The following is a 25650-nucleotide window of genomic DNA, read 5'->3' as shown; positions in this document are numbered from 1 at the left end:
GAATATCGATGGGATATGAGAGGGTACTAGGGAAACATGCTGTTACTTTTCTTCAATGTAGTAAGACTTTGGTGATTATGTAAGAATGTGTTAGGAGATGCTTGTGCGAGTGTTTAGAGGTGAACCCTGATGGTAGCATGATGGATGCAACCGATTTTCAAATTATTCTCTGCCAGCCACAGTATGTATATAAAAGCAAAGATGGTGAAATGTTAGCAAGTGTTGAATTTTCAAGATGAATATGTGGGTGTTCTTTTGTATTATCCTTTCAGCTTTTCTGTGTATTTTATAATACAAAGTGTAAAAACTGGAGAAGCCTATTTAACCTAGTGTTCCAAACATTCGACTATGAAGCTTGTTTTTCCCTCGTAATAACAATCTTACAAGAGCATCTGCTACTTCACGGGGTGTCTCTGGAACGCGCTTGCCTAGGACAAGCTTCTAGTAGCTACATTAAAAATATATACAATAATGGTAAATGCTCTGTGAAAAATCTTTTTAAAAATCCAACATGTACTGTTTTGCTAGCTGAGAATGAGCCAATGAGCCCATCTAATGCCCTCAATGCAGTGGGTGACTGTGTGGGCCATGGGGATGAAGTTCCAAGCTTGCATAGTGCTCCAGAACTGGCAGAGTGCCCCACCCAACTCCCTCCTCTCAGTGTAACCTCAAGGATGGTGAACCAGTCGCATTTCAATCACCTGTTCCCATCAGTGCTTGGAGAACGAGATATGGTAATGGATCCAGCTTAGTCTGAAGCTACTTTATATTCCTGGACTTTCGAGTTTCAAGGACCTATGAATTCCCTTTTGGTCAAGCCAGTTTGAGGGAGCTTCTGTTCATTACAACTAAACAAGTCCTGAATTATTAGGAAAAGAAAATTCCCCTGTTTTATTTATTTATTTACTTACTTTCTTATTTATTTATTTAGAGAGGGAGAGAGAGAATCTTCCATCTGCTGGTTCACTCACCAAATGCTTGCCACAGTCTGATTGGGCCAGGCCAAAGCCAGGAGCCAGGAACTCCATTCAGGTCCCTCTTGTGGGTGGCAGGGGTCCAAGTGCATGGACCATCACCTGCTGCCTCCCAGGCGCATTAGCAGGGAGCTGCATCAGGTGCGGAGCAGCCAGGACTCAAACCAGGTGCTCTGATACGAGGTGCAAGGTCCCGAGCAGTGGCTTAACCCACTGGGCCACAACAGCCACCATGGAAAGTTACTGAATTTGGAAGTTTTCGATTTCAAAATGAAATTTTTACATATCAATCTCAGTATTCTTTATTGCAAAAGTTGTTCAAATAGTGATGGTAATAGCAGAACTTTCAAAGATAGCGTTTTCCCCATGGCTTGTATGAAACCACAGAATTAACTAATGAATGCAGTCTCATTAATATGACTTCTGTAGAGGAGAAATAGAGGCTTCCATTATCAGCGTGAGTAGTGATGTCATCTCCATTGGATTTTGTGCCATTTCTGGGCTGGAGGATCCTGCTTGTGCATCTCACACTGTGACTGTTACTTGTAATCTCTAGTCCCCCTCACCCCATGTGCCTGGCTGTCAACAGTGATTTTACCACAGTGGATACTTAGTTATTCCTGCCCAAATTCACCCAGGGAATACTGACACTGAAGGAGTCTCTGGCTGTGTCTTGGGCCGGCCTCCCTGATGCTAAGTGTGCCAGCTAGTACCCATCAGAACGGCCCCATTGTCAAAGTTCCATAGATATTCAGGGATGACAGCGTGGTGGGTCCGGACAGCCAGCATTTGAACAACAGATGTCGCATTGTTTCTGCTTCCTCCACCTCTGTGGCCTTGGGTCATCATCAAACCTGCTTCTGTTTTCCTTAGAATGAACTTGGCACCCTTAGGAAGGAAACCCTGGAAGACTGCTCCTCACCAGTCCCTCTGGCCTGCCTACTGCCTCTGACATCTGCAGTGAGAATGCATCCAGTCTCAAGGTGAGATTATGTCCTGTGATGTAGCTTTTATAAATATTTGATTTCTATTTGGGGCATGTGAATTTAAGACCTGAGACAGTTAGACTTAAGGTGACCATCCTTTTAGGCATGGGATAATAAGTAAAAACCCCATAGTTCCTTCTCCATTTGGCTGCCTCTAAGGAAAACAGCCCCTAAAACTGATGACATAGGACTTGTTCTGTTTCGTGTAAGAGCAGGCAAGGAGGTTGGATGGAGTCAGACTTGGGTTAATCCACATACTCAGGTCCACAGTCAGGGGCTTGGGTTCTTTCCACCTGTCTGCTCTTCCAGTCTCGAGGTGTTGGCCTTTTCTTGTTACTTCTTTGTGGGTTGCGTGTTGACTGAGAGAGCTTGAGATCACCTCCAGGGACTGCAATAACTAGGAGAAGAAGAGAAACTGACTTACTAGAATATTCTACTTAAGGTCAGGAACCCTTGCCAGAAGACCTTGGAAGATCTGACCTCTAGTTTCATTGTCCAGCTCCAGTTAACTGGCAGGAGGCCCAGGCTTTCCTGGCTGCCATGGATAATCCTAGGGCTGTGGGGAGAGTGATCCCCTTGAAGGGGTGATGTGGCTCTTCTAAAATATGACAGCAAGTGCTGTGACAAGCTTTCCATTAGAAGGTGGGGTTTATGTGCTCTGCCTGTGAGTCAGGGCAGGTGTGTGACTGCTTGGACCACTTGAATGCAGAGGAAGTGATGCAGTGTGACTTCGGAGGCAAGATGATCCGAAGCCACACAGCTTGCACCTTGCCCACCAGGACACTTGCTCCTGGGTACTTCAGCAGCCTTATGTGAAATTCAACTTCCCCAGGGCCACCATGCAGGGAGAAAGTCAAAGTCACATGGAGGGACATGTGTAAGAGCTCTGGTTAATAATTCCAGATGAGGGGCCGGCACTGTGACGCAGCAGGTTAAAGCCCCAGCCTGCAGGGCCGGCATACCATATGGGCACCATTCGAGTCCCAGCTGCTCCTCTTCCAATCCAGCTCTCTGCTAATGGTCTGAGAAAGCACTGAAAGATGGCCCAAGTGCTTGGGCCCTTGCACTCATGTGGGACCAGGAAGAAGCTCCTGGCTGCTGGCTTTGGATCAGCTCAGCTCTGGCTGTTGCAGTCATCTGGGGAGTGAACCAGTGGAATGGGATGGAAGACCTCTCTCTCTGGCTCTACTTCTATCTGTAACTCTGTCTTTCAAATAAATAAAATAATTCTTTAAAAAAATTAATTCCCAATGAGTACAACTTTTGCATGTCCCAATCCGAATACCAGATGTGTAAGTGAAGAAGTTTCTAGGTGATTCCAGCCTCCAGCCATTCAGTCTGGGTCTCCCATGTGGGTAGCACTTGAGCCATCATCTGCTGCCTCCCTGGGTATATGTTAGCAGGAAGCTGGAATTGGGAGTGGAGGTGAGACTTGAACCCAGGCACTGTGATATAGGGTGTGGTCATCCCAAGCAGTATCTTAACCACTGCATCAAATCCTTACCCTATAGTTTTTAAAATTAATGTACATTTTCCATCAACTTTAAAAATATTTTCATTTATGTAAGTGAAGAAATTTCCTATATACAGATTTAGGAGCATCATGATGTTTCCCATCCTATTCTCCCTGTCACCCTCTCTCCTCCTTCCTTGTTTTTTCTTTCAATTTTTAGAATGACATGCTTTCAGTTTATTTTATAATCATAATAAGTAAAGAATTCAACAAATAATAAAAAAAACACTGCTCCTTAACAGTAGAGATAAGGGCTGCAAACAATAATCAAATCCCAAAATATCCATTTCACTCATATACTTAACATTTTTTGTACTCTATTAGTTACCACAGATCAGGGAAAACATAGGATATTTGTCTTTTTTAGGACTGGTATATTTCACTAAGTATAATGATTTCTAGTTGCATCCATTTTGTTGCAAAAAAAAAGGATTTCATTCTTTTTTTCAGCTGAGTAGTATTCCATGGTGTACATATACCACATTTTCTTTATCCAGTCCTCAGCAGATGGACACCTGGCTTGATTCTGTATCTTAGCTATTGTGAGAATTGAGCTGCAGTAAACATGAAGGTACAGATAGTTCTTTCACATGCTGATTTATTTAATTTCATTTGGGTAAATTCCCAGGAGTGGAACAGCTGGGTCATATGGTAGACCTGTTTTCAGATTTCTGAGACATCTCCATACCGTCTCCCACAATGGTTGTACTAGTTTACATTTCCACCAGTAGTGTATTAGGGACACTTTCTACCCACATCCTTACCAACATTTATAGTTTTTTTGATTTCTGTATGAGAGTTTTTCTAACTGGGTTGAGATAAAGCCTCACTGTGGTGTTTTTTAAAAGATTTGTTTTGTTTATTTAAAAAGTAGAGTTAGAGAGAGAGCAAGAGCAAGTGAGAGAGAGAGATCTTCCATCCTCTGATTCACTCCCTTAATGGGCACAACGGCCAGGCCTGAGCCAGGATGAAGTCAGGAGCTTCCTCCAGATCTCCCACATGGGTTCAGGGGCCCAAGTACTTGAGCCATCTTCCATTGCTTTCCCAGGTGATTAGCAGGGTGTTGGATCAGAAGTGGAGCAGCCAGAGCTTGAACCGGTGCCCATATGGGATGACAGCATTGCAGATGGCTGCTGGCCCCTCATTGTGGTTTTTCTTTGCATTTCCCTGATGGCTAGTGATCCTGAGTATTTTTTATGTGTCTGTTAGGCATTTAAATTTCCCTTTTTGAAAAATACTGGTACAAATCTTTTACCCATTTCTTAACTGTATTGTTTGTTTTGTTGTTATTGAATTTCTTTAGCTCTTTATAGATCCTAGATATTGATCCTCTATCAGTTGCATACTTTGTAAATATTGTCTCTCATTCTGTTGATTGACTCTTCAGTTTGTTGAGTGTTTCCTTTGAGTGCAGAAGCTTCTTAGCTTGATATAAATCCATTTGTCTATTTTTGCTTTGATTGGCTGGGCTTCTGGGGTCTTTTCCAAGAAGTCTTTGCCAATGGCAATGTCTTACAGAGTTTGCCCAATGTTCTCTTGTTTTATACTTCTGCATGTGGAGATCCAATTTTCCCAGCACCATTTGTTGAAGAGACTCTCTCTTCTCCAGGGATTGATTTTAGCTCATTACTATTGTATTGGAGACTATGTCTCTCTTTAGATCCATTAACATTTGTTTTAAATAGTCAGGCATCCTGGCATTGGGTGCATGCACATTTATTGTAGTCACATCTTTCTGTTGAATTGACCCCTTAATCATTACATGATGCCCTTCTTTGTCTCTTTTAATAGTTTTTGTGTTAGTCTATTTTGTATGATACTATAATGGCTATACCTGCTTGTTTCTGCTTTCTGTTAGCATGGGATATTTTTTCCATCCTTTCACTTTCAGTCTGTGTGTATCTTTGGTGGTGAGGTGTGTTTCTTGTAGGCAGCAAATAGATAGATCTTGTTTTTAAATCTATTTAGCCAGTTTGTATCTCTTAATTGGAGAATTTAGGTCATTTACATCCAGTGTTATTATTGATAAGTCACGATTTGTTCTTACAATTTTCCCATTTGTTTGCTTTGGATTTCCCTTGTACTTTTACTGGAGGTTTTGTGCTTTCACATTCTTTCATAATGATGACTATTGTTCCCTGTTTCTGTGTGTATCACATCATTAAGAATCGTTTGTTTGGCCCATACTGTGGCATTGTGGATAAAGCTGCCACCTGCAGTGCCAGAATCCTATATGGGTGCTGGTTTGAGACCAGCTGCCCTACTTCTGATCCAGCTCTTTGCTATGGCCTGGGAAAGCAGTATAAGATGACCTGCATGAGAAACCTGGAAGAAATTCCTGGCTCTTGGCTTTGGATGGCCCCAGTTCCAGCCATTGCAGCCATTTAGGGAGTGAACCAGCAGATGGAAGACCTCTCTCTCTGCCTCTGCTTCTCTGTAACTCTGTCTTTCAAATAAATAAATCTTTAAGATAGAATTATTTATAAGCCTGGACAACTGACAAATTCTTCCAATTTCTGATTGGTTTGGAAGGTCTTTGTTTCTCCTTCATTTATAAATGAGAGCTTTGCTGCATATAGTATTCTGGGTTGAAAGTTTCTTTCTTTTAGGACTTGGACTATGTCTCTTTATTCTCTCCTAGCCTGCAGTGTTTCTGATGATAAATCAGCTGTTTGTCTAATTGGGGAACTTCTGAGGATAATCTGGCATTTCTTTCATGCACATTTTAGAATCGTTTCTTTATGTTTTATTGTTGAAAGTTTGACTATATGTATCATGGTGAAGATCTTTACTGAGTGTGTCTGTTAGGAGTCTATGTGCTTCCTGTACTTGGATGTTCCTTTATTTTTCCAAATTAGAGAAGTTTTTGCTATGATTTCACTGAATAGGCCTGTAATCCATTCTCTATTTCCATGCCTTCAGGAACTCCTAGCATGTATGTTTGGTTGGACATGCATGTTTGGTTGTTTGAAACACTATTTTCAGTTTTTCCTAACTCCTTCTTCTTCTTTTGTCCATTTTCAAAGATTTGTCTTCTAGCTCAGATACTCTTTATTCTGCTAAGTCTGTTGCTAAGGCTTTCCATTGCATTTACTATTTGACATGTTGAATTCTTCATTTCTAATATTACAGCTTGATGTCTCCTTGATACCTCAATCTTTCGGCAAAATTTATTATCCATGTCGTGTGTGGATTTCTTCATATCATAAGTTTGCTTCTCTGTATTTCTAAGTAACTTTATGATTGTTCTTTTGAACTCATGTTCAGGCAGTTCATCCAGCTCTTTGTCTTCTCCCTCTAATATGAAGTGTTATTGTGTTCCTTTGGGGGAGTCTTGTTGTCTTCCTTGCTCTTGTTTCTCATATTTCTGTGTTTATTTTTAGGTGTTTGTGGAAACACATGTTGGTTTTATCCTTTGGTGGTTGTATCTTTGAACTATGCCTCTGTGGCTTAGTGGTCTGCTCCTTCAGTGGATATCCAGAGGTGTGTGCTGAGTGGGGCCAGGGAGCTCTGGACAGTGCTTGAGGGTGAGGCTTTGTCCATAAACTTTCTGAAGACCTACCTATTCATATAACCTCAGAATATTAGGTGGATTAAAGGTTGATCTGTTGTATCAAAGAGACTCACAAAGTTCAGTGACTTAAAGATAATATGGAAATAAATTTTCCCCCATGCAATCTTCCAGCCAGTTTAGGCTATTTCCACCCCACAATATCTAAGGAATCCAGACTATTTTCATGTTGTTCCACTGTCACCCAGTGTGCTGTCCTCATATGCACACTTGAACCCTAGTCACTGCCACATCCTGTGACTCTCACATCATGTGTTCTGACCGATAAGAAGGGGAAGGAAAACATGGAGCGTCCAAGCCTAGCAGCCACGCATGTCACTTCTGTTCACGTTGCATGAAGAGAACACAGTCACACATCTATCGCTAGGTGCAAAGGAGGCTGGGAAATGTAGTCTCTGGCCCAGCAGCCACATAAGAAGGGATCATGGATCTTGGTGAACAGCTGTAAGTCTCCTCCAGTTGAGGAGCAATTGAGTTCTTTCTTTGGATTGTTTGGTAGCTAAAATGATGAAAACCTCTTGTCACAATTATATGCTGTTTTTCTAAAATGCCTTTTGCTCTTTAGGTAGCCATGTTTATACAACACATGCCTTCTCAACTCCCAGTTGTGTGTGTCCTAGCTGGGGTTATAGCAGACATATAAGGCAGTAAAGCCAAACTTGTATCTTAAGATCAGAGGGATGATTTCTGTTCCATAATTTTTTCAGATGATCCCCTCCTCACACCCAGACAATACAGGATTCTGCCTCTTACGATTCTGAAGCTGAGCCCAGATATCTGTAGTCCCCATTCCTTATATGTGCATCAGAGATTGTTATGATACATGCCTTTCAGGTTGTTGTGAGGATTAAATGAGTGAGTGCTTCTATAGTGGCAAGTATAATGCCTTCTTCACAGAGATCATTCAGTGAATTTCAGCTCTCATGATTATGTTAAAACATAAATCTTGGAACAGTAAAATTTTGAAGAGTTTATTTGTGCAGGCAGTGACTTATGGGTTGGGCAGCTCTGAAATGAAAGTGACTCAGGTCTCCACTGAAGGGACACCGGGGGACAGTTTTATAGGATGAATGTGGAAACAGAGCAATGAAGTTATTTGGTAAACATTTGAACTGTTGCCTGTTTTACACTACCTTGTGGGGCAGTTCAAGACTATGTGACTAATTTCCAGTTGTCCCCCTGTGGTTGGCTGAGATTGGTTTTATTTTCTTTTAAATTATGGTTTGCTTAACCAGGAAGCCAGGGCATCAGCATCACATCAGTCTCATGACCCTGCTTCATTATTTGAGCATTGATGACTGTGGCTCCCATTTTTTATCTCCTTATCTGTTGTAAGGCCTTTATTCATAAAACAGTACTCAATACTACCCAAGGTTTGGCAATAGAAGGAGTTTTACCACATGGAAAAGGCGTTAGAGGTAGTTTGGAGATGGGGCCTGTCTACTGAATTTTGGTGTTCTCTCTTTTCAATGTTAGTGTGAAATCTCATCAAATTATATAATAAACAGTTAAACATTCGACAAGTTCTTGGAGACTAGAATCCATGTCTTCCTAAACCTTGGGTTTCTGACTTCCACTTTTAATACATCCAACACCATGTTCCTTGTCTAATCCATTAGTTATCTATTGCTGTGAAATGGACAGCTCCAATACTTAATTGTCTAAAATGGTTATGACGTACTACTTCTCACAGTTCTGCAGGCTAGCTAGTTCTGCTGAGCTCTCCTAAGATCATTCATGTGGGTACCTTTAGCTACAGGGTCAGTGGGAGACTGTGCCCAGCTGAGAGAGTGAGTGACTGGGCTTTGTTTCCACATGATCTTTTCTTCTGGGCTTCTTCATAACATGGAGATCCCAGGATGGCTTTTCTGAAAGAGCCCCTGCTTGTTAAATATCTGTTCATGCTCCATTGGCCAACACAGGTCACATGACCAAGTCCAGATTCCATGTGAGGAAAGAGTACAGAACAATGCATATCAGGAAGACTGATTCAGTGGGGGCTATTACTGTAATAATCTACACCATCATGTTTTATGGTCATCAGTTCCCCCTGGCCATGGAAAGGACAACACAGTAACAATAGTTGGTCCCCTAGTTCCCACCAAAAATTTTAAATGGAACTTATGTTCGTGATAAGTGATATATACCTATGTATATTATAGAGTTCATACATATGATGGATTTTTAATAAACATTATCAAATGAATGTTTTTATGAATAGCAAAGTTATCCATGGAAAGAGTTTGCAAATAATGTCCTCTAATATTAAGAATTATAGATTGAAATTTCTCAACAAAGTACTTGTTATAAAAAATGATAGTTCTTCATAGATTGTATATTTTGTAAATTCATGAGTTACAACATTCATTTTCTCTAATTTGCCCAACTATGCCAAAAACTGGGCCCAATACAGTTCCTCAGCACATATGGCTAATGGGCTAAGTAAAAGTATACTTGGAATGGTCCTATTTCTTTGATAAAGAACATATGCCATTACATAAGAGGCTAAAATGGGACTCTCTTTTTTCTTGCCAAACTTCCACTTCAGAGATTACTTGCTGATATAAATAACAGAAAACTCAACTGCTTTAAGCAATAAGAAAATGTATTGGCTTATGTACCAAGACATACAATGGCCAGGCTTCATGGTGTTTGGTCTGATGGCTCAGAGAGGAGGTCATTAGGACCTAATTTCTGCTCACCTCTCCACTCTACCTTGGCTGTGGTGTTGGCTGCATCTTAGGGTTGGCTCCTGCCATGGTCGGAGTGGCTGTCAATGGCCATGAGAGCCATATGCTCCCTTATTTACCATCAGTGTGAGAAAGACAGAACATCCTAGCTCCTACATCTCTTCTTGAAGAAGTAAAAACTTCCTTCTGAGAATCCCACCCAAGACCTCCCCTCTCTCTTTTGGCATTAATTGGATCATATGACCATTCTTGAACAAGATGTGACAGTGGGGGCACAGAATTCCTTTGATGGGCTTGGGCTCCCCAAGTCCCAGTCTTGGAGGGGGAGAGTATTCAGCATGGGGGATCCCTCAGAGCTCCTGAGAGACATAGATACCCTCATAAGACTCTGAAAACTGCTAGAAAAGGTGAAACGCATGCTGAGATGGCAATCAGCAATGCCCAGTCCACCGTCTCTGAGGCCAAGCCCTTTCTCGTTAAGTGCCACCTCCAGTGCATTCACTTTCTGTGAAGATTCCTTGGAGCCTTTTACTTCCCTTCATGTAATATCTTTCAACTGGACTTCTACCTCTCACATTCCAGGGTTAGAAAATTATGATGGCCATCAACTATTGAGGGAATATGTAGAGACAAGCCAGCAAGTCTTCCCCATCCTGATCCAGCAAGAATTTTACATCCATTCATTCTAGAAGGAGATCGTATAACCCCCATCTTAATGATGAGGAAACTCAGAAATGTCCAGCACACTGCCTGAAATCACTGAGTACAGAGGTGAAGGTCAAGTTCAGGTCTCTAGACTCTGGACACTCTGCACTTTTCACTCTGTTACACTGCCTCCCAATAAAATATCTGTTTGGTTTTAACCAGACCCTTCACTTTATTTTAATATTTCCTCTCTGATCAAGGCAACATTTTTTGAAAATGGAAACTCCTCATGTTTTCTAACTTCTTCCGTGTTTCTTAGGAAGCAGCTTAGAAAAAAAAAATGTTTTAAATCTATCTTGTCTTCCACAAACAAGCCAGAGTATGCTATTTTTATTATATGATTTGCAGTTAGTCACTAGTTGTGATTTACTGAGTTATGCTCCTGGCTGTTTGCTACATACTTGCTATTGTAAATAACATTATAAATCATGTTTACTTATTTTAGCTGTATGTTACCTGTTGTCAAAATTATGATGGAAGGTAAGTCTCACTTAATGAAGACTTCCTTTTGTCCGTCTCTAATCTATTCTTACCCCTGCCTGATAGATGCGATGAATCATACAATGAATTATTCAACAAATACCTGTTGAGTTCCTGTGTCAAGCACTGCTTCAGCATTTAGGGTGCAGCAGCACTGGCTCTACCGACAAGCGTGAGCCCATCGGCATCTCAGCCCTGCATTTGTGCATGAACAGGAGGCACTCCAAGGCAAAGCCTCAGATTCCCAGGTTGAAAGCCGGCGGTAAACACTCGGATATATTGTTCATAAACGCTTGCCACTTCTCTCTAGAACCCAAGGCAGTTAAAGGAGCTCACAGATCCACTGCGCCCTTTGAGTTGGGTCTCAGCGATCCGCGCCCACAGGCATGAAATTCAGTTCCATGGAACGGGAGTTTCACGGGTGCATGCACAGGTCCTGAGGTTTGAGAAGGAGTCCATGCTGGACAGGGAGTCGCCACCTTGCCCGTCCCTTCTCTGGTTCACGGAGGAATTTGCTGGGTCTGGGTACAGCATCGCTGAAACCTTTGGATGCTGGTCTGGACCCAGGAACAGCCTCCTCCAGGAGTGGGCGTGTCTAGGAGGGATTAGGAGAAGACTTCCTACCACCCCGGCTTCTGCTGCAGGTGGCAGCCACACTGGGAAGAAAGGCTGTAGTGATCTGCGTCCGAAAAAACACATTGCTATATTGTTGTTTTTAAGATCCTAATTGCTGGGTGGGAAATGTTTTTATTTCACAGATACCGGGTGTCTGCTGTGACAGCACGATTACATTGCCGACAGTCTTTACGGAAGGGCCCAAGGCCTCCCCGGGGAGAGCGGAGTGAGGCTCTTCCTCATCTGAACCAGGCAGCCTCTATGGGCCCGTGGGTCCGTTCGATTTAAGCACGAGTGGAAATCAGTAAAAACACACGATAAGAGCAAAGAATCAGTCTGGCAGTTTTGTACCATAAATGATCATGGTCAGAAACACTATGGGGGCTTGAAGGAGGGCTGCAAAAGTAACAACTCCAAGTTCCACTGCTGTTACAGCTTCCAACCGGGCGCTCTCTCGCTCTCACTGGAAGAGGGTAGCAACATGTAAACACTATAAGGAAGCAGGGGCAGCTGCAGAGTCACCGTCTCCGCGAGACCCCCTCCCCTTGCGACCGAGGCAGACCCAGCCAGCCCCGCGTTGCGCGGCGGCGACAGGGGACGGGCGACCTGTGCGTGGCCGGATCAGCACTAGAAGGCGCTTTCGCAGGAGCAGGGCAGCGGCCTGGGGCGCGGCGGGGGTGGGCGCCGGCAGCCCTCGTCCCCCTGCGCTCGGCGAGCGTGGTGGTAGTGCGGGCGCGGCCAGCGGTGGCGGTGGAGCGCCTGGTGGCCGCGCGCGTCCTCGCCGTCCTCGGAGACGCCCTCGCGCGCGCAGCCGACGGCACCCAGGAGTCTCCGCAGCCGCCGCCGGAGCTGGCCGTCGGCTGCCTGGAAGAAGAGGTAGACGAAGGGATTGAGGGCGCTGTTGGCGGCCCCCAGGACGCGCAGCCCGGCGGCCAGGCCGTCTCCCTCCCAGTCTCCCGCGGGCCGAGCCGACCACGCGGCCGCCAGCCGGGCGGCGAAATAGGGCAGCTCGTAGCCCGCGAACAGCAGCGCCAGCGCCAGGCTCATTTTCAGGCTCTGCACCTTTGCGCGGGGCAGCGCGCTGGGCACCTGGGCTCGGGCCGGGCTCGCCGACCAAGGCGCCACCTCCGCCGCCGGGGTCTGAGGCCGGCGCTGCCGCCAGACGTAGAGCAGGCGGCCGCAGGCGACGCCCATGACCGCGACGGGCGCTGCGAAGCCCGCGACGGCCTCGTAGAGCGCGTAGACCTGCAGGTGCCAGCGCGGCAGGGATGTGAAGATGCCGCGGCAGCGATGCGCCCCGGGCCAGGAGCGGGCGGCTGGGGACGCCAAGGGGGTCCCCGCGCGCACCACGAAGGCCGCGGGCAGCGCCAGCAGCAGCGCCAGCAGCCAGCCCAGTGCGGCGAGGGCGCGCGCGGGCAGCGGCGGGCCCTGCGGACGGCGCACGGCGCGCTGGCGCTCGAGGGCGATGAGCGCCACTAGGTGGGCGGAGGCGCCGCGGCCGGACGCCTGCAGCAGGTGCAGGCAGCGGCAGGCCAGGTCGCCGGCGGCCGCGCGCGGCTCTCCCAGAAGTTCCCAGGCCAGCTGCACCAGCGCCGCGCCCCCGCACGCGTACAGGTCGGCCACGGCCAGCTGCACCAGCAGGAAGTCCATCTTGCGGCGCTTGGGGCCGGCCCCAGGCCCACCGCCGCCACCGCACAGGCGGCACAGCACCGTGGCGTTGCCTGCTACCGCCAGCACCAGGAGGGCTCCGAGCAGGGCCAGGCGAACGCGGCGGCCGGGCAGCCCGGGCGGCGGCGGGCCCGGGGCGGGGGCTGCCTGCCCCGCGGTCAGGTTGAGAGCCCAGGCCGGCGAGCTGGGCGCGGAGAGGTTGGGCGCCGGCGGCAGGGTGCGCGGAAGGAAAGGGTCCTCCATCCTTGGCCCCGGGCGGGGCGCGGGGAACGAAGCGGCGGCGAGGTGGCGCGGGCTCCGCGAGTACCCAAAGTTAGTTGGGAAAGCGCTCGCGAGGAGAGGGAGATGGGTTCGGGCTGATTGGCCCTCGGTGGTTTTTGTAGGTGGTCCTCGTCATCTGTCACTCCGGCGTGGGTTGTACACTCGAGGAACACGCGTGATCCCCATTCTCCCCCTTCGCGTCGCGCCTGGCGATCCTCTTCCAGTCGCCGCCGCTCCCCTCGCTGCCAGCGCGCGAGCCTCGGACCCCCCCCCACTCCACGCCCCGTACGCGCCGGTGGTCCCCCAGCACGGAGCGCGGGGCGCAGGCTGGCAAAGTCGGCTTGCGGGGCGGTTGGAAAGCTTTGTGTGGTCCCGGCGCCAACGCACGAGAGGAAGCTCTTGCCGGAGACTGTAATCGCCACTGGGAAAATTGGAAAAGACAGTTTTGATTAAAAATAATTATAATAATAGGAGATTCGAGATGCCATGGGTTTGCACTAGCATGAGAAAGACAAGGGTCCCGAGAACCCTGACTGCGTTGTGAGAGAGACGGGCACGCGTTCCTCTGTCCAGCAGTGAGAGCGTTGGCAGCGGCGAGGACTGGATTTGGGGGTGCCGCTCGGCAGTGAGGGGCGGCAGCGGCTTGCGGATTGTCTCGGATGCTTCTCATGGATCGCAGCTGCTGTCGCCTGCCCGGTGATGAGGAGCCCTCCTCGCGAGTCTGAAGAGGGCATCACTAGGTTTTATGCCAACGGGCAGTGCACCCACTGCTGCGCCCCTCGTGTGTTCAGCCGGCGAGGGGAGATGTGTCATCCAGGCTCCTCGTGCTCTCGGGTCTGTTTTCCCGCAGACGCGAGGCTGCTAGGAGGGCCTCCGCCTCCAATAAGCCTTGAGAAAAGGTGACTAAGAAAATGATAAGGCGGCCAACTTTTTTTTTTTTTTTTAAGAAAGAAACCTAAATCACAGGAAATGGCTTAGATTAAATGCTGCTGATTTTTATTTTAGTCCGACTTCCTCACAAACAAATTTTAAGTTTTCCTATTGGAAGCATGCATTTGTCTTTTATGTAACACCCCCTCCACACACAGCATCACCCCCACACACTGCTAAGTCATGGTGAAGGTAGAATTTCTGCTTCCTGGTCTGAGGGCCACAGCAGTGAGCTGGCTGCTGGGTTTACACTAATGGGAGGTGTGGCGGCTGCTGGGTTCACATTCCCCGGGAGGTGTGGCATCTGTTGGGATCACACTAATGGGAGGTGTGGCATCTGTTGGGATCACACTAACGGGAGGTGTGGCAGCTGCTGGGATCACACTAATGGGAGGTGTGGCATCTGCTGGATTCACACTCCCTGAGAGGTGTGGCATCTGTTGGGATCACACTAACGGGAGGTGTGGCAGCTGCTGGGTTCACACTAATGGGAGGTGTGGCATCTGCTGGATTCACACTCCCTGAGAGGTGTGGCATCTGTTGGGATCACACTAACGGGAGGTGTGGCAGCTGCTGGGCTCCCACTAATGGGAGGTGTGGCGTCTGCTGGGCTCCCACTAATGGGAGGTGTGGCGTCTGCTGGGTTCACACTAATGAGAGGTGTGGCGTCTGCTGGGCTCACACTAATGGGAGGTGTGGCGTCTGCTGGGTTCCCAGTCCTGGGGAGGTGTGGCGTCTGCTGGGTTCCCAGTCCTGGGAGGTGTGGCATCTGCTGGGTTCACACTAATGGGAGGTGTGGCATCTGCTGGGTTCCCAGTCCTGGGAGGTGTGGCGTCTGCTGGGTTCCCAGTCCTGGGAGGTGTGGTGTCTGCTGGGTTCCCAGTCCTGGGAGGTGTGGTGTCTGCTGGGTTCACACTAATGGGAGGTGTGGCATCTGCTGGGTTCCCAGTCCTGGGAGGTGTGGCGTCTGCTGGGTTCACACTAATGGGAGGTGTGGCATCTGCTGGGTTCACATTCAGCAGGAAACATTTGGAACTTCAGGTACATGGAATAGGAGGGTGGATGGATATAGATGATTCCCCTGCCGGTTGCTGTTAGAATCACATTTTCCAAGCATTGTCCTTTTGCCAGAGACTTTTGTGATTTTCTTCTTCCTCCTCCTCCTCCTTTTTCTTCACCATCATCATCATCATCATCGCATTTGTTGTCATGTCTCCGATGCCTCCCACTAGGCCTGTTACGTGGTAGTTGAGATGATGAATTAATGACTATATAGTGCATTTCGGATAATTTTGATGAAAAGTTCCTGCTTTGACTATAAATCCATGCCTTTCATATCTATGGCAGTATCTTCCAAAGGAGCTCAAGGAAGCTTCCTGGAGATGTATGGTTGGGAATGCCTTCGATGAGACATTTCAGAAAGAGGTGGGCGTGGGTGTTTAGCCTAGTGGTTAAGACACCTGCGTACCATAGCAGGGCCTGGGTTAGAAGTCCAGCTCCAGTTCCTGGCTCAGCTTCCTGCTAATACAGTGACGAGGGCTCAAGTGAAACTGAATGGAGTTCGATTTCTGCCCTAGCTGGGGCCGTTGCAGTCATTTGGAGAGTGAACAGGTGGATTGAGAACAGAGCTCTCTCTCCTCTCTCTCTTTTCAAATACATAAATATGCTTTAAGTAAACCAACAAAACTTTAAAAACAAAATGAAAGAGATAGGTAGAGTGATATACTTGGAAAATCTGAGCTTTTTTTTTTTTTTGATTGATGGATTGATTTGAAAGGCACGGTTACAGGGAGGATGGCAGTGTTTAAGCTGGTCTCAGCAAAGCTTAACTCTGTTCTTGATCAGACACTTTCCTCCGAGAGTTTTGTCCAAGGCGCTTTCCTTGGTAACATACGTGGTCCCAGCTATGAGCCACTTCCCCCAGGGAGCCCTCAGGATTTTCCTTCATCCAGTGAGTCCCCGAGCCGGTGTCAGCCCAGTATTCTCCAAACAGTTGCTCCATTTGGCTTAGATTTGTTGGAAGTGCTCCTGTACCTTATAAAACAGAAATTACATGTCACAAAGCCTAACTAACCCAGCCTAATACCTGATAAAACACTGATTTTACAACTCACTCTTATCAAAACAATACATGCTCACAGCTTTGAAAATCAAACAGGACAAGAAGGCTGACAGTGTGAAGAATTGCATGTTCCAGGCATCTCTTCTCATTCAGATTTCTGTTTGCAGTTTCTTCTGACATTTGCATAATTCCGTGGTTGTAAGTATTAAGCATGTATAGAGCGATTCGTTAGTTCAGCAGTGAGGAAGGGTGAAGATCTAACTGTTAGGCCTTTGTCTGCCCCATTCCTCCTTTCCCATACCGTGAGTACAGTAATATTGTAATTTTGGGATAGACCTATGTTCAGTGTTTATGTTATTATGAGTGAACGTATTCTCAGCCGAGCGTTGTAGGTTATTATGAATATCCTCTTCTTATTTTAAAATTAGTAAGTGCTTTTTCTTAATTTTCGTTGTTACTAGACATAAGTTTTCCATGACCCTCAAATGGCCCCTGCCTGCCCCTTCTACAGGGCCTGCCTCATAACACAAATGTAACAACTCTGATGTTTCTCTCTAGGAAAGCTCCTCCCCAGAGACCTCCGTTTCCCTCCGATCTGGGCTGATTTTTCTTAGGCCTGTTGCCTGGCTGTCATCTGGGGCTTCTGTTGATGGCCGTTATTGAAACTCTCAGCCTTTCTTTGGGTTTTAGTTCCTGTTTCCTGGATTTCTGGTCTTTGTGTTTCCTCCCTTTCGGTGGAAGGCTTCATCCGATGTCTCATCAGGGTGAAAACGCTGTCCAAGTGGGAGACCTCACTGTGCCCACCTTGTAGATTCAGTTGGAATGGGTGGCATCCTGGAATTTCAAGTTTGTCATTGTCCTGGACGTGACTTTGCCTGATCTCATGCCAATTCTCCTGTTTTCTGATTTTGTGGTTTTCTCTCTCTCCCTTCCTTCCTTCCTTCCTTCCTTCCTTCCTTCCTTCCTTCCTTCCTTCCTTCCTTCCTTCCTTCCTTCCTTCCTTTCTCTGGGAAGAAAGCATCTCTCTGGGACTTCTTGAGAAAGGGTGACTTTTGGGGACCTAGCGTGTCTGAAATTTCTCTCTCCTACCCCCAAGCATAGCATATGATCCTCTGGGCTGTAAAATTCTCTTGAACATATTTCCTTCTGAATGCTAAAGGCAGTGTGCCATCACTTTGTGGGCTCCTAGGTATTTGTGTGGAGAACCTTAAGCCATTCTGAGCTGAGATTTGTTTGGATCTGATCACTTTGTTTTCCTTTCTGGAAGTTTGTCTTTGTCACTGACACATTTCTCAGAGATCTGTTTTGCCATGGATTTATTTTTATCCCCTGTGCTAGCACATCAAGGCACCTAGATTTTATTTGACTGTAATATTTCTTAGTGACCTTTAATCTAGTGCAGTCTTTCCAAACTATATTTTTGCTTTCATGATGCTGACATTTGAAGAGTCCGTGACACGTGTTTTGCAGCCTGTCCCTAACGTTGTATTTGTTTCCACATAATTATGTTTGGGGCTTTGGCTTTTGGTGGCAGGAATATTACATAGGTGATGCTGTGAACCCAGTGAATCATTCAGGGACACTCAATACAGGTGCTGTTTAGTTTGATGCATATGTCTTGAAAATTCAATATTTATTTTCTAATTTAAATGGTTTGTGTTAATTGCAGAAAAATAAGTAATATGTATATAGATCCAAAGCACAAAAAAGGTTATTTAGTATACTGACCAGAGATCATCTTTTTTAAAAAAAGATTTATTTATTTATTTATTTATTTTGACAGGCAGAGTGGACAGTGAGAGAGAGAGAGAGAGACAGAGAGAAAGGTCTTCCTTTTGCCGTTGGTTCACCCTCCAATGGCCGCCGCGGCCGGCGCGCTGCTGCCGGCGCACCGCGCTGATCCGATGGCAGGAGCCAGGAGCCAGGTGCTTTTCCTGGTCTCCCATGGGGTGCAGGGCCCAAGCACCTGGGCCATCCTCCACTGCACTCTCTGGCCACAGCAAAGGGCTGGCCTGGAAGAGGGGCAACCGGGACAGAATCCGGCGCCCCGACCGGGACTAGAACCCGGTGTGCCGGCGCCACTAGGCGGAGGATTAGCCTAGTGAGCCGCAGCGCCGGCAAGATTTATTTATTTTGAAAGAGTTACGGAGAAAGGGAAAGAGAGAGAGAGAGATTTTTCATGCACTGGTTCACTCCTCAATGGCCAAAACAGCCAGAACTGGGCCAGGTTGAAGCCAGGAGCCAGGAGTTTCATCCAGGTCTCCCACATGGCTGCAGGGGCCCACAGACTTGGGCCATCTTCTGCTGCTTTTCACAGGTCATTAGCAGGGAGCTGGATGGGAAGTGAAGCAGCCAGCAGCTTAACCTGCCACACACCACAACACCAGCCCTGAGATCAACATTGTTAATAATTATGTATTCTTCAGTCTAGATCTATGTATTTACAACAATAGGTTCTACACAGAACATTTTTTTTTAAATATTTATTTATTTATTTGAAAGGCAGAGTTACAGAGAGGCAGAGGCAGAGAAAGGTCTTCCATTCGCTGGTTTACTCCCCAACTGGCTACAGTGGCCAGAGCTGGGATGATCCAAAGCCGGGAGCCAGGAGCTTCTTCTGGGTCTCCCACGCGGGTGCAGGACCCCAAGGACTTGGGCCATCTTCTACTGCTTTCCTAGGCCATAGCAGAGAGCTGGATCGGAAGAGGAGCAGCTGGGACTAGAACTGGTGCCTAAATAGGATGCCAGCACTTCAGGCCAGGGCTTTAACCTGCTGCACCACAGTGTGGGCCCCCTTATTTCTTCTTAAGAATAACAAATTTAAGGCTGAGAATGTTATTCTGAGTACAGTTTTGCTTGTCTCATATATCCTTTTAAATTTCCTCATAATTATAAAATTAGCATGTAATTGTAATCTTTGACCCAAGAATTATTTGGAATTATTCTTTTTAAATGTTAGAAAATTGGCTTAAAAGTCTTATTTAATCAGAATTTAATATCCTTGATTATAAATAAGACACACAATTGTATATATGACCTGCGAAGATGGGAATAATAGCACAAGTTTAGATCCTCTGTTTGCCACTTTGAATTTCTTCATTTTTACAAAAAGAATTATTTAAAAAATTTATTTGAAACCCAGAGTTGCAGAAAGGAAGATACTCAGATATCTTCTACCCTCTGGTTCACTCCCCAAATGGCCACAAAGGTTGGGGTTCGATCGGTGGTGGGGTAAGATGGGAACTCCATGCGGCTCTCTGTGTGACTGGCAGGGGCCCAAGCACTTGGGCTGTCCTCCGCTGCTATTCCAGGCACATTAGCCAGGAGCTGGATGGCAAGTGGAGCAACGGGGACTCAGCAGGACTCCTATGTGAGATGCCAGTGTCACAGGCAGAGGCTGAACCTGCTGGTTAAGTACTGGCCCCAGCCTTGAGCTGCTTCTACCTACCTCCTGTTGAGTGGTCTTTTTCTTACTTCATAGGCCCTTATCAGCAAGCTCTCATTTAGTTTGATTCAGTGGTTTATAGAATTTTTAAACAGTAAGATTAATACCACTGCAATAGTCTTTTCCCATAATTTTATTAGTCACTGCAGACATTCATTGCCCCCTCCACCAATAAAATCTTTATAACAATTTATTCCAGTTAAAAGAAAAGCCAAAAAAATCTCATTGGGAGAAAAAACAGAACTACGTGGATTTATACATTCATTTTGGGAAGTCATATTTTAAGATTATACCTTCCCAACCAAGCCCATGTTCACATCTTGCTTACATACTTCAATGGGACCTTATAGCTTTCTGTTTTTGTTTTGTTTTGTTTTTTTTTTTTAAACCCTAGGTTTGGACTGTCGCTCCCCGTCTTCGTGGAGGAACGACACAGGACCCTGCGCTGTTCTTTCGTCTGCTCGGCCCTCCCCGGGTTTGCTGCTGGTTCTTCCCGGGTTGGCTACCGACCCTCCACCTCCGTGGAGGGGCGGTTCCCCCTGCCACATTCCCCACTTCCGCGGGGGAGCGGCACACCGCCGGCCGGCTCTCTCGGGGGCTGCACAGGTGTTCCCCTTAGATGTTCCTCGTGCATGCCGTCTCTCTCCTCCTTTATAGTCCTCTTCCGCCAATCCCAACTCTGCTACCCACACGCCGAGCACGCTGCTCTCCTCCAATCAGGAGCAGGTCCTACAGTTTCTTGGTTGAACTGGAGGCAGCTGTGTAGAAGCTGTTACTCCCTTCTCAGTGCCATATTGTGGGAAAGCAGATGCATAGAATAAGTCTTAATTCCAGTAACTTAGTCTAGTCCGAGTTGCTCCCAGTTGCTCCCCACATTGGACTTCTCTTTAAATTGAAATCACAGGGAATGGTGTTTGGCATAGTGAGTTAAGCTGCCTCCTGCAATGCTGGGATCCCATGTGGGTGTTGATTTGAGTCCAAGCTGCTCCTCTTCCGATCTAGCTCCCTGCTAATGTGTCTGCAAAAGCAGCAGAAGATGGCCCAAGTGCTTAGGTCCTTGCCACCCGCATAGGAGACCCAAGAGAAACTCCTGGCTTCTGGCTTCAGCCTGACTCAGTCCTGGCCTTTGCGGGCATTCGGGGAGCAAACCAGAGGATGGGAAGCTGTTTCTCTCTCTCTAACTCTGCCTTTCAAACCAATAAATAAATAATAGAAATCATTTCATAGGATAAATAGTGTGAGTGGACTATTTCCCTTAATTTCCATTTCTATTTTTACCTAGTGATTATTTTGATACATTGATCATATATATGCTATCATTTAACAAACTCTATCAGTTCTAATAGCTTTTGACTAGAATCACCTGAGTTTAATGAAATGGAGATGCGAAAATAGTAGAAAAAACAAAATCCATTGTCTTTAACCAAAAACAAATAAAAACAGGTAAGATTCCCAGTTGAGGTGGGTGCTTCTGGTCTGAAGACTGTGGTATGAATGGAGCATTCTGGACCAGTGGTTCCCAAATTCGGCCCCATGTTACAATTCCCTGGAGGCTTCTAGCACCCCTGATGGTTGCGGTAGGAGCTAGGCACTACTTTTTAGTAGTGGTTGGTGATTCCTATTTGGAGCAGAGTTGTGAACCTTTGTTCTGGACCCACAGTGAGTAAACTATGGTCCACAGGTTCCAACCGTGCATTTTTACATGTGAAGTTTCTATGGAGCTTAGCCATGTACACGTGTTTGGGTGTTGTCTATTGTCTATTGCTGCTTTCAGATGAGAACCAGCACTTCCAGGAAACAAAAAGCCACGCCTTAATGGAGTGTCTACTGCTGGGGGGGATGGGAGAGACAGTACTGGATTGTTGCGATTTCTGTGGTGACAAATAAAGCAGGAAGCCCTCGTGGGAAATGGGATTTGAGCAGTGACTTGAAGGAGGGGTAGCACGGGCCACGTGGAGACCTGAGGCGAGAGAGGCCTCCCATGCAGGGAGGGCCGGCAAGCACACGGGTCTGGGGTAGCGCCTGGTGTGTGCCTGGGAGGAGGCTGGTGTGGTTGGAGCTGAGGGAACTGGTGGCAGCGTGGGAGGACATGGCTCCTCAGCTGGGCTAGTCACCGTTCTGTAGGCCACTGTCAGCACTCTCCTGGCTTTCACAGAAAAAGTGAGATGGGAAACCCGTGAGGGTTTGGGGTATCGGTGATGCGATTTATTTTAACTGGTCGCTGTGTTGAGGATAGACTGAAGAAAGTCAAGGACAGACTCAGGGATCCCTCTGAGGAGTTCACTGGAAAATTCCACAGAACACATTATGGTGGGTTATTGATAGTGGTAGCAGTGGAGGAAGTAAAAGCTGAAGCCCAAAGCTTGTTTTCAATTTGGCTTCTAATTAGTGCCAGTTCCTCTCAAGATTCTGGCATTGTATAATTGTCTCTGTTTTGCAAGTTTGTCCTAATCTTCTGTTTTCATGGTTCTTGGTACCATTTTTAATTAGATACTGACCTAAAAATGCAATTGTTTGTAATTATGATCCTATACTTAATATGCTTAAAACATTATGGAAGGGTTGGCATTGTGGTGCCAATGATGCTGGTATCCCATACTGGAGCACCATTGTGAGTCATGGCTGCTCCACTTCTGATCCAGATCCCCGCTATAACCCCTGGGAAAGTAGTGGAATGGACCTCTGCCACCCATGTGGAAGCTCGGGTTGGAGTTCCTGGCTCCTGGCTTTAGGCTGGCCCAGACTCGGCCATTAAGGCTGTTTATGGGGAGTGAACCAGTGGGTGGAAGCTATCTCTCTCTTTATCATTCAAATAAATAAGATAAACCTTTATAAAAAAAAGTCATGGATACTTGGCAGATCCCTAGAATGAATGCATTTTAGGAGCTTTCGGAAGAAAAAGGTGTTTATATTTACCTCCCAAAGCCTGCGTTTTCGGAAACATATTTCCATTGTTATTGTTGTTTTGACCCTATTTAACAACAGCAACCAGCTGGAAGATAGAATGAAGGATCCACTTAAAATGGCAGCTACAATAAAGCATAAACCAACTAATGACAGATCAGATCTCCAGCTGCACACTAAGGTCACTGGCTGAGTGTGGGGAGCAACCCGGACTAGACTAAGTTACTGGAATTAAGACTTATTCTATGCATCTGCTTTCCCACAATATGGCGCTGAGAAGGGAAACAGCTTCTACACAGCTGCCTCCAGTTCAACCAATAAACTGTGGGACCTGCAAAGGAGGAGAGAGACAACATGCACCAGGAACGTCTATCTGAAGGAACACCTGTGCAGCCCCCGAGAGAGCCGGCCGGCGGTGTGCCGCTCCCCCGCGGAAGTGGGGAATGTGACAGGGGGAACCGCCCTTCCACGGAGGTGGAAGGGTCGGTAGCCAACCCGGGAAGAACCAGCAGCAAACCCGGGGAGGGCCGAGCAGACAGAAGAACAGCGCAGGGTCCTGTGTCGTTCCCCCACGAAGACGGGGAGCGACATAATGGTGCCGTGACTCGGATATGAAGCCTAGGCAGGGTTTAGTGTCGTTCCTCCATGAAGAGGGGGAGCGACAGCTGAGGGCTTGACAAAAAACACAGTGAAACCATGGCCAGGCTCCCTCCTGAAGCCGTAATTGACTTGGTGTAGGGTGGGACCTAGGTGGTATTTTTCCCAAGGTCCTTCCTTTTCGAAGGTCTCTATGGAGGAACTGATCTGTATGAGGAAAACTTAGGTTACTGAGGGACAGAAAGAGACTTGAATAAAGGGACAGCTGGCTGTATTCTTTGGAAGGACTGACTGACTGCTATAATGAATCCAAGTCTCTCTAAACGAGCCTATAAATGTAATGATGTCATAAAAAAGACTAACAGGATTTTTCATTTTTGTTACTAAACTTATGCTACATTCGTATGGAAAAACTATGAGTAGCTAGAACAATTCTGGAAAAGCAGGCTCTTGTCCAGGGACGAGTCTTACCAGATGCTGAAGACCACATTAATAAATAAGATAGAACAGCTCAGTGCAGAAGTGTAAATAGGACACAACAAAATGAGGAGAAAGATAATGGATTCAATCAAAGGGGTTATGTAACCAAGAGTCATTTTTAACCAATGGGATAAGACAGTTTACTCAAGAAAATGTCAACAGGATAGCCACTTAAAAAGCACACTGGGTCAGCACAGCGCTGGCCATAGTAGCCATTTGGGGAGTGAACCAACGGAAGGAAGACCTTTCTCTCTGTCTCTCTCTCTCTCTCTCTGTCTATAACTCCACCTGTCAAGTAAATAAAAAAATTTAAAAAGCACACTGGGGTTATATGTCCAGTTAGATTAAAGATTGAAGGGTGGGCAGGCGCTGTGGCATACTAGATAAATCCTCCACCTGTGGCACTGGTATCCCATATGGGCACCGGGTTCTAGTCCTGGTTGCTCCTCTTCCAGTCCAGCTCTCTGCTCTGGCCCAAGAAAGCAATGGAGGATGGCCCAGGTGCTTGGGCCCCTTGCACCCGTGTGGGAGACCAGGAAGAGGCAGCTGGCTCCCGGCTTCGGATTGGCGTAGCTCCGGCTTTTGCGGCCATTTGGGGGGTGAACCATCGGATGGAAGACCTCTCTCTCTCTCTGCCTCTCCTCTCTCTGTGTAACTCTACCTGTCAAATAAATAAATAAATAATCTTTTTTAAAAAAGATTGAAGGGTGAAAAATAAAACTGTAAAGGAAGATAAATAGGAAGGGCCAGTCCAAATAGGACACAAAATCCCAAAGCTACCAATGTAGAATACTCATAGTTTTTTATTCATATTATTAATCTGCAAGTCAAAACTGTATATAAGGATACTTCAGAAAGTTCATGGGAAATGTGCACTATCTTTTAATTCCATTTTTATCTGAACTTTTTGAAATTCTCACCGTACACTTATGGGGTACAAAGATGCATGAATTTGAATACATGAAAAAAAAAACCAAATTTCTACATGTCAAAAAGCACCAGGACCAAGTCCACAGACAAATGACAGTGACAAACTGGAAAAACAATATTTACAGGACAGGGTAGTTTGGCTAGATGTTCTGCCGACTCAGCAATTTTGGTTCTCCGTGTCTATTGTTAAGTCAAATAAAAAGCAGCAAGTGCAGAACGATGTGTTTGGTGTGCTACCCTTTGTGTGTGGCTTGGTCTGTAGAAGGGTACAGGGGAAGGGAATTTCAGGAGTGGTCTCTCAGAAGGGCAGGGCTGGTAGACAACTGGGAAGGAGGGGAGCTTCCTGTTCATTGTTAACCCTTTGGAAGCCTGTACCTTGTCCGTGCATTGTCTACTGTATGCAAGTACTAGAATGAACTATATCCAAGGTCTACATCCTGTTAAATGTTCCAAATACTCCCATTAAATACATCCAAATGGCCCCATCAAATACAAACAGCTCATCAAACACCATCAAATCCTCACACATAACTACTTTATGGTTCACAAGTAATTCTTAATAGATAATAAAATATTTTGTATTCTGTTATTCAGAAGAAGACAACTTTTACACTACTGGAGTTGCTCCCTTTCTTTTTATACTTTCACTAAATTTGTAGAACTTGGTAAGGGTACGGTCTTAATAATAATCATTTTTGAAAAGATGTGATTCTGTAATCACTGGCATTTCATTTGCAAACGTAAGAGTAACTAAAACGCAGTAATTATTGAAACTATTCCATTTAAAATAAAGAAAAACACAGTATTTTAACATATTTACACGTAGGTCTAGAACATCA

The 25650-nt window shown here is 46.2% G+C and overlaps 1 protein-coding gene across 1 annotated transcript; it reads right to left on the bottom strand.

Annotated features, from left to right (window-relative positions):
- Positions 1-12016: 12016 nt before the first annotated feature.
- Positions 12017-13596, bottom strand: GPR150 (G protein-coupled receptor 150). Its single transcript, XM_051854008.3, has one exon. The coding sequence runs from the start codon at positions 13443-13445 to the stop codon at positions 12162-12164; it is 1284 nt and encodes a 427-aa protein (XP_051709968.2). The 5' UTR covers positions 13446-13596; the 3' UTR covers positions 12017-12161.
- Between the last annotated feature and the right edge of the window lie 12054 nt (positions 13597-25650).

Source organism: Oryctolagus cuniculus, chromosome 14, assembly GCF_051225735.1.
Source record: "Oryctolagus cuniculus isolate XC-2025 breed Fujian yellow rabbit chromosome 14, ASM5122573v1, whole genome shotgun sequence".
NCBI classification, from domain to species: domain Eukaryota; kingdom Metazoa; phylum Chordata; class Mammalia; order Lagomorpha; family Leporidae; genus Oryctolagus; species Oryctolagus cuniculus.
This window is presented reverse-complemented; position numbering and strand designations above follow the sequence as displayed.

What these genes read in the sequence shown, in the direction of transcription:
- GPR150 (XM_051854008.3), bottom strand. Translation starts at nt 13,445, where the DNA reads ATGGAGGACCCTTTCCTTCCGCGCACCCTGCCGCCGGCGCCCAACCTC.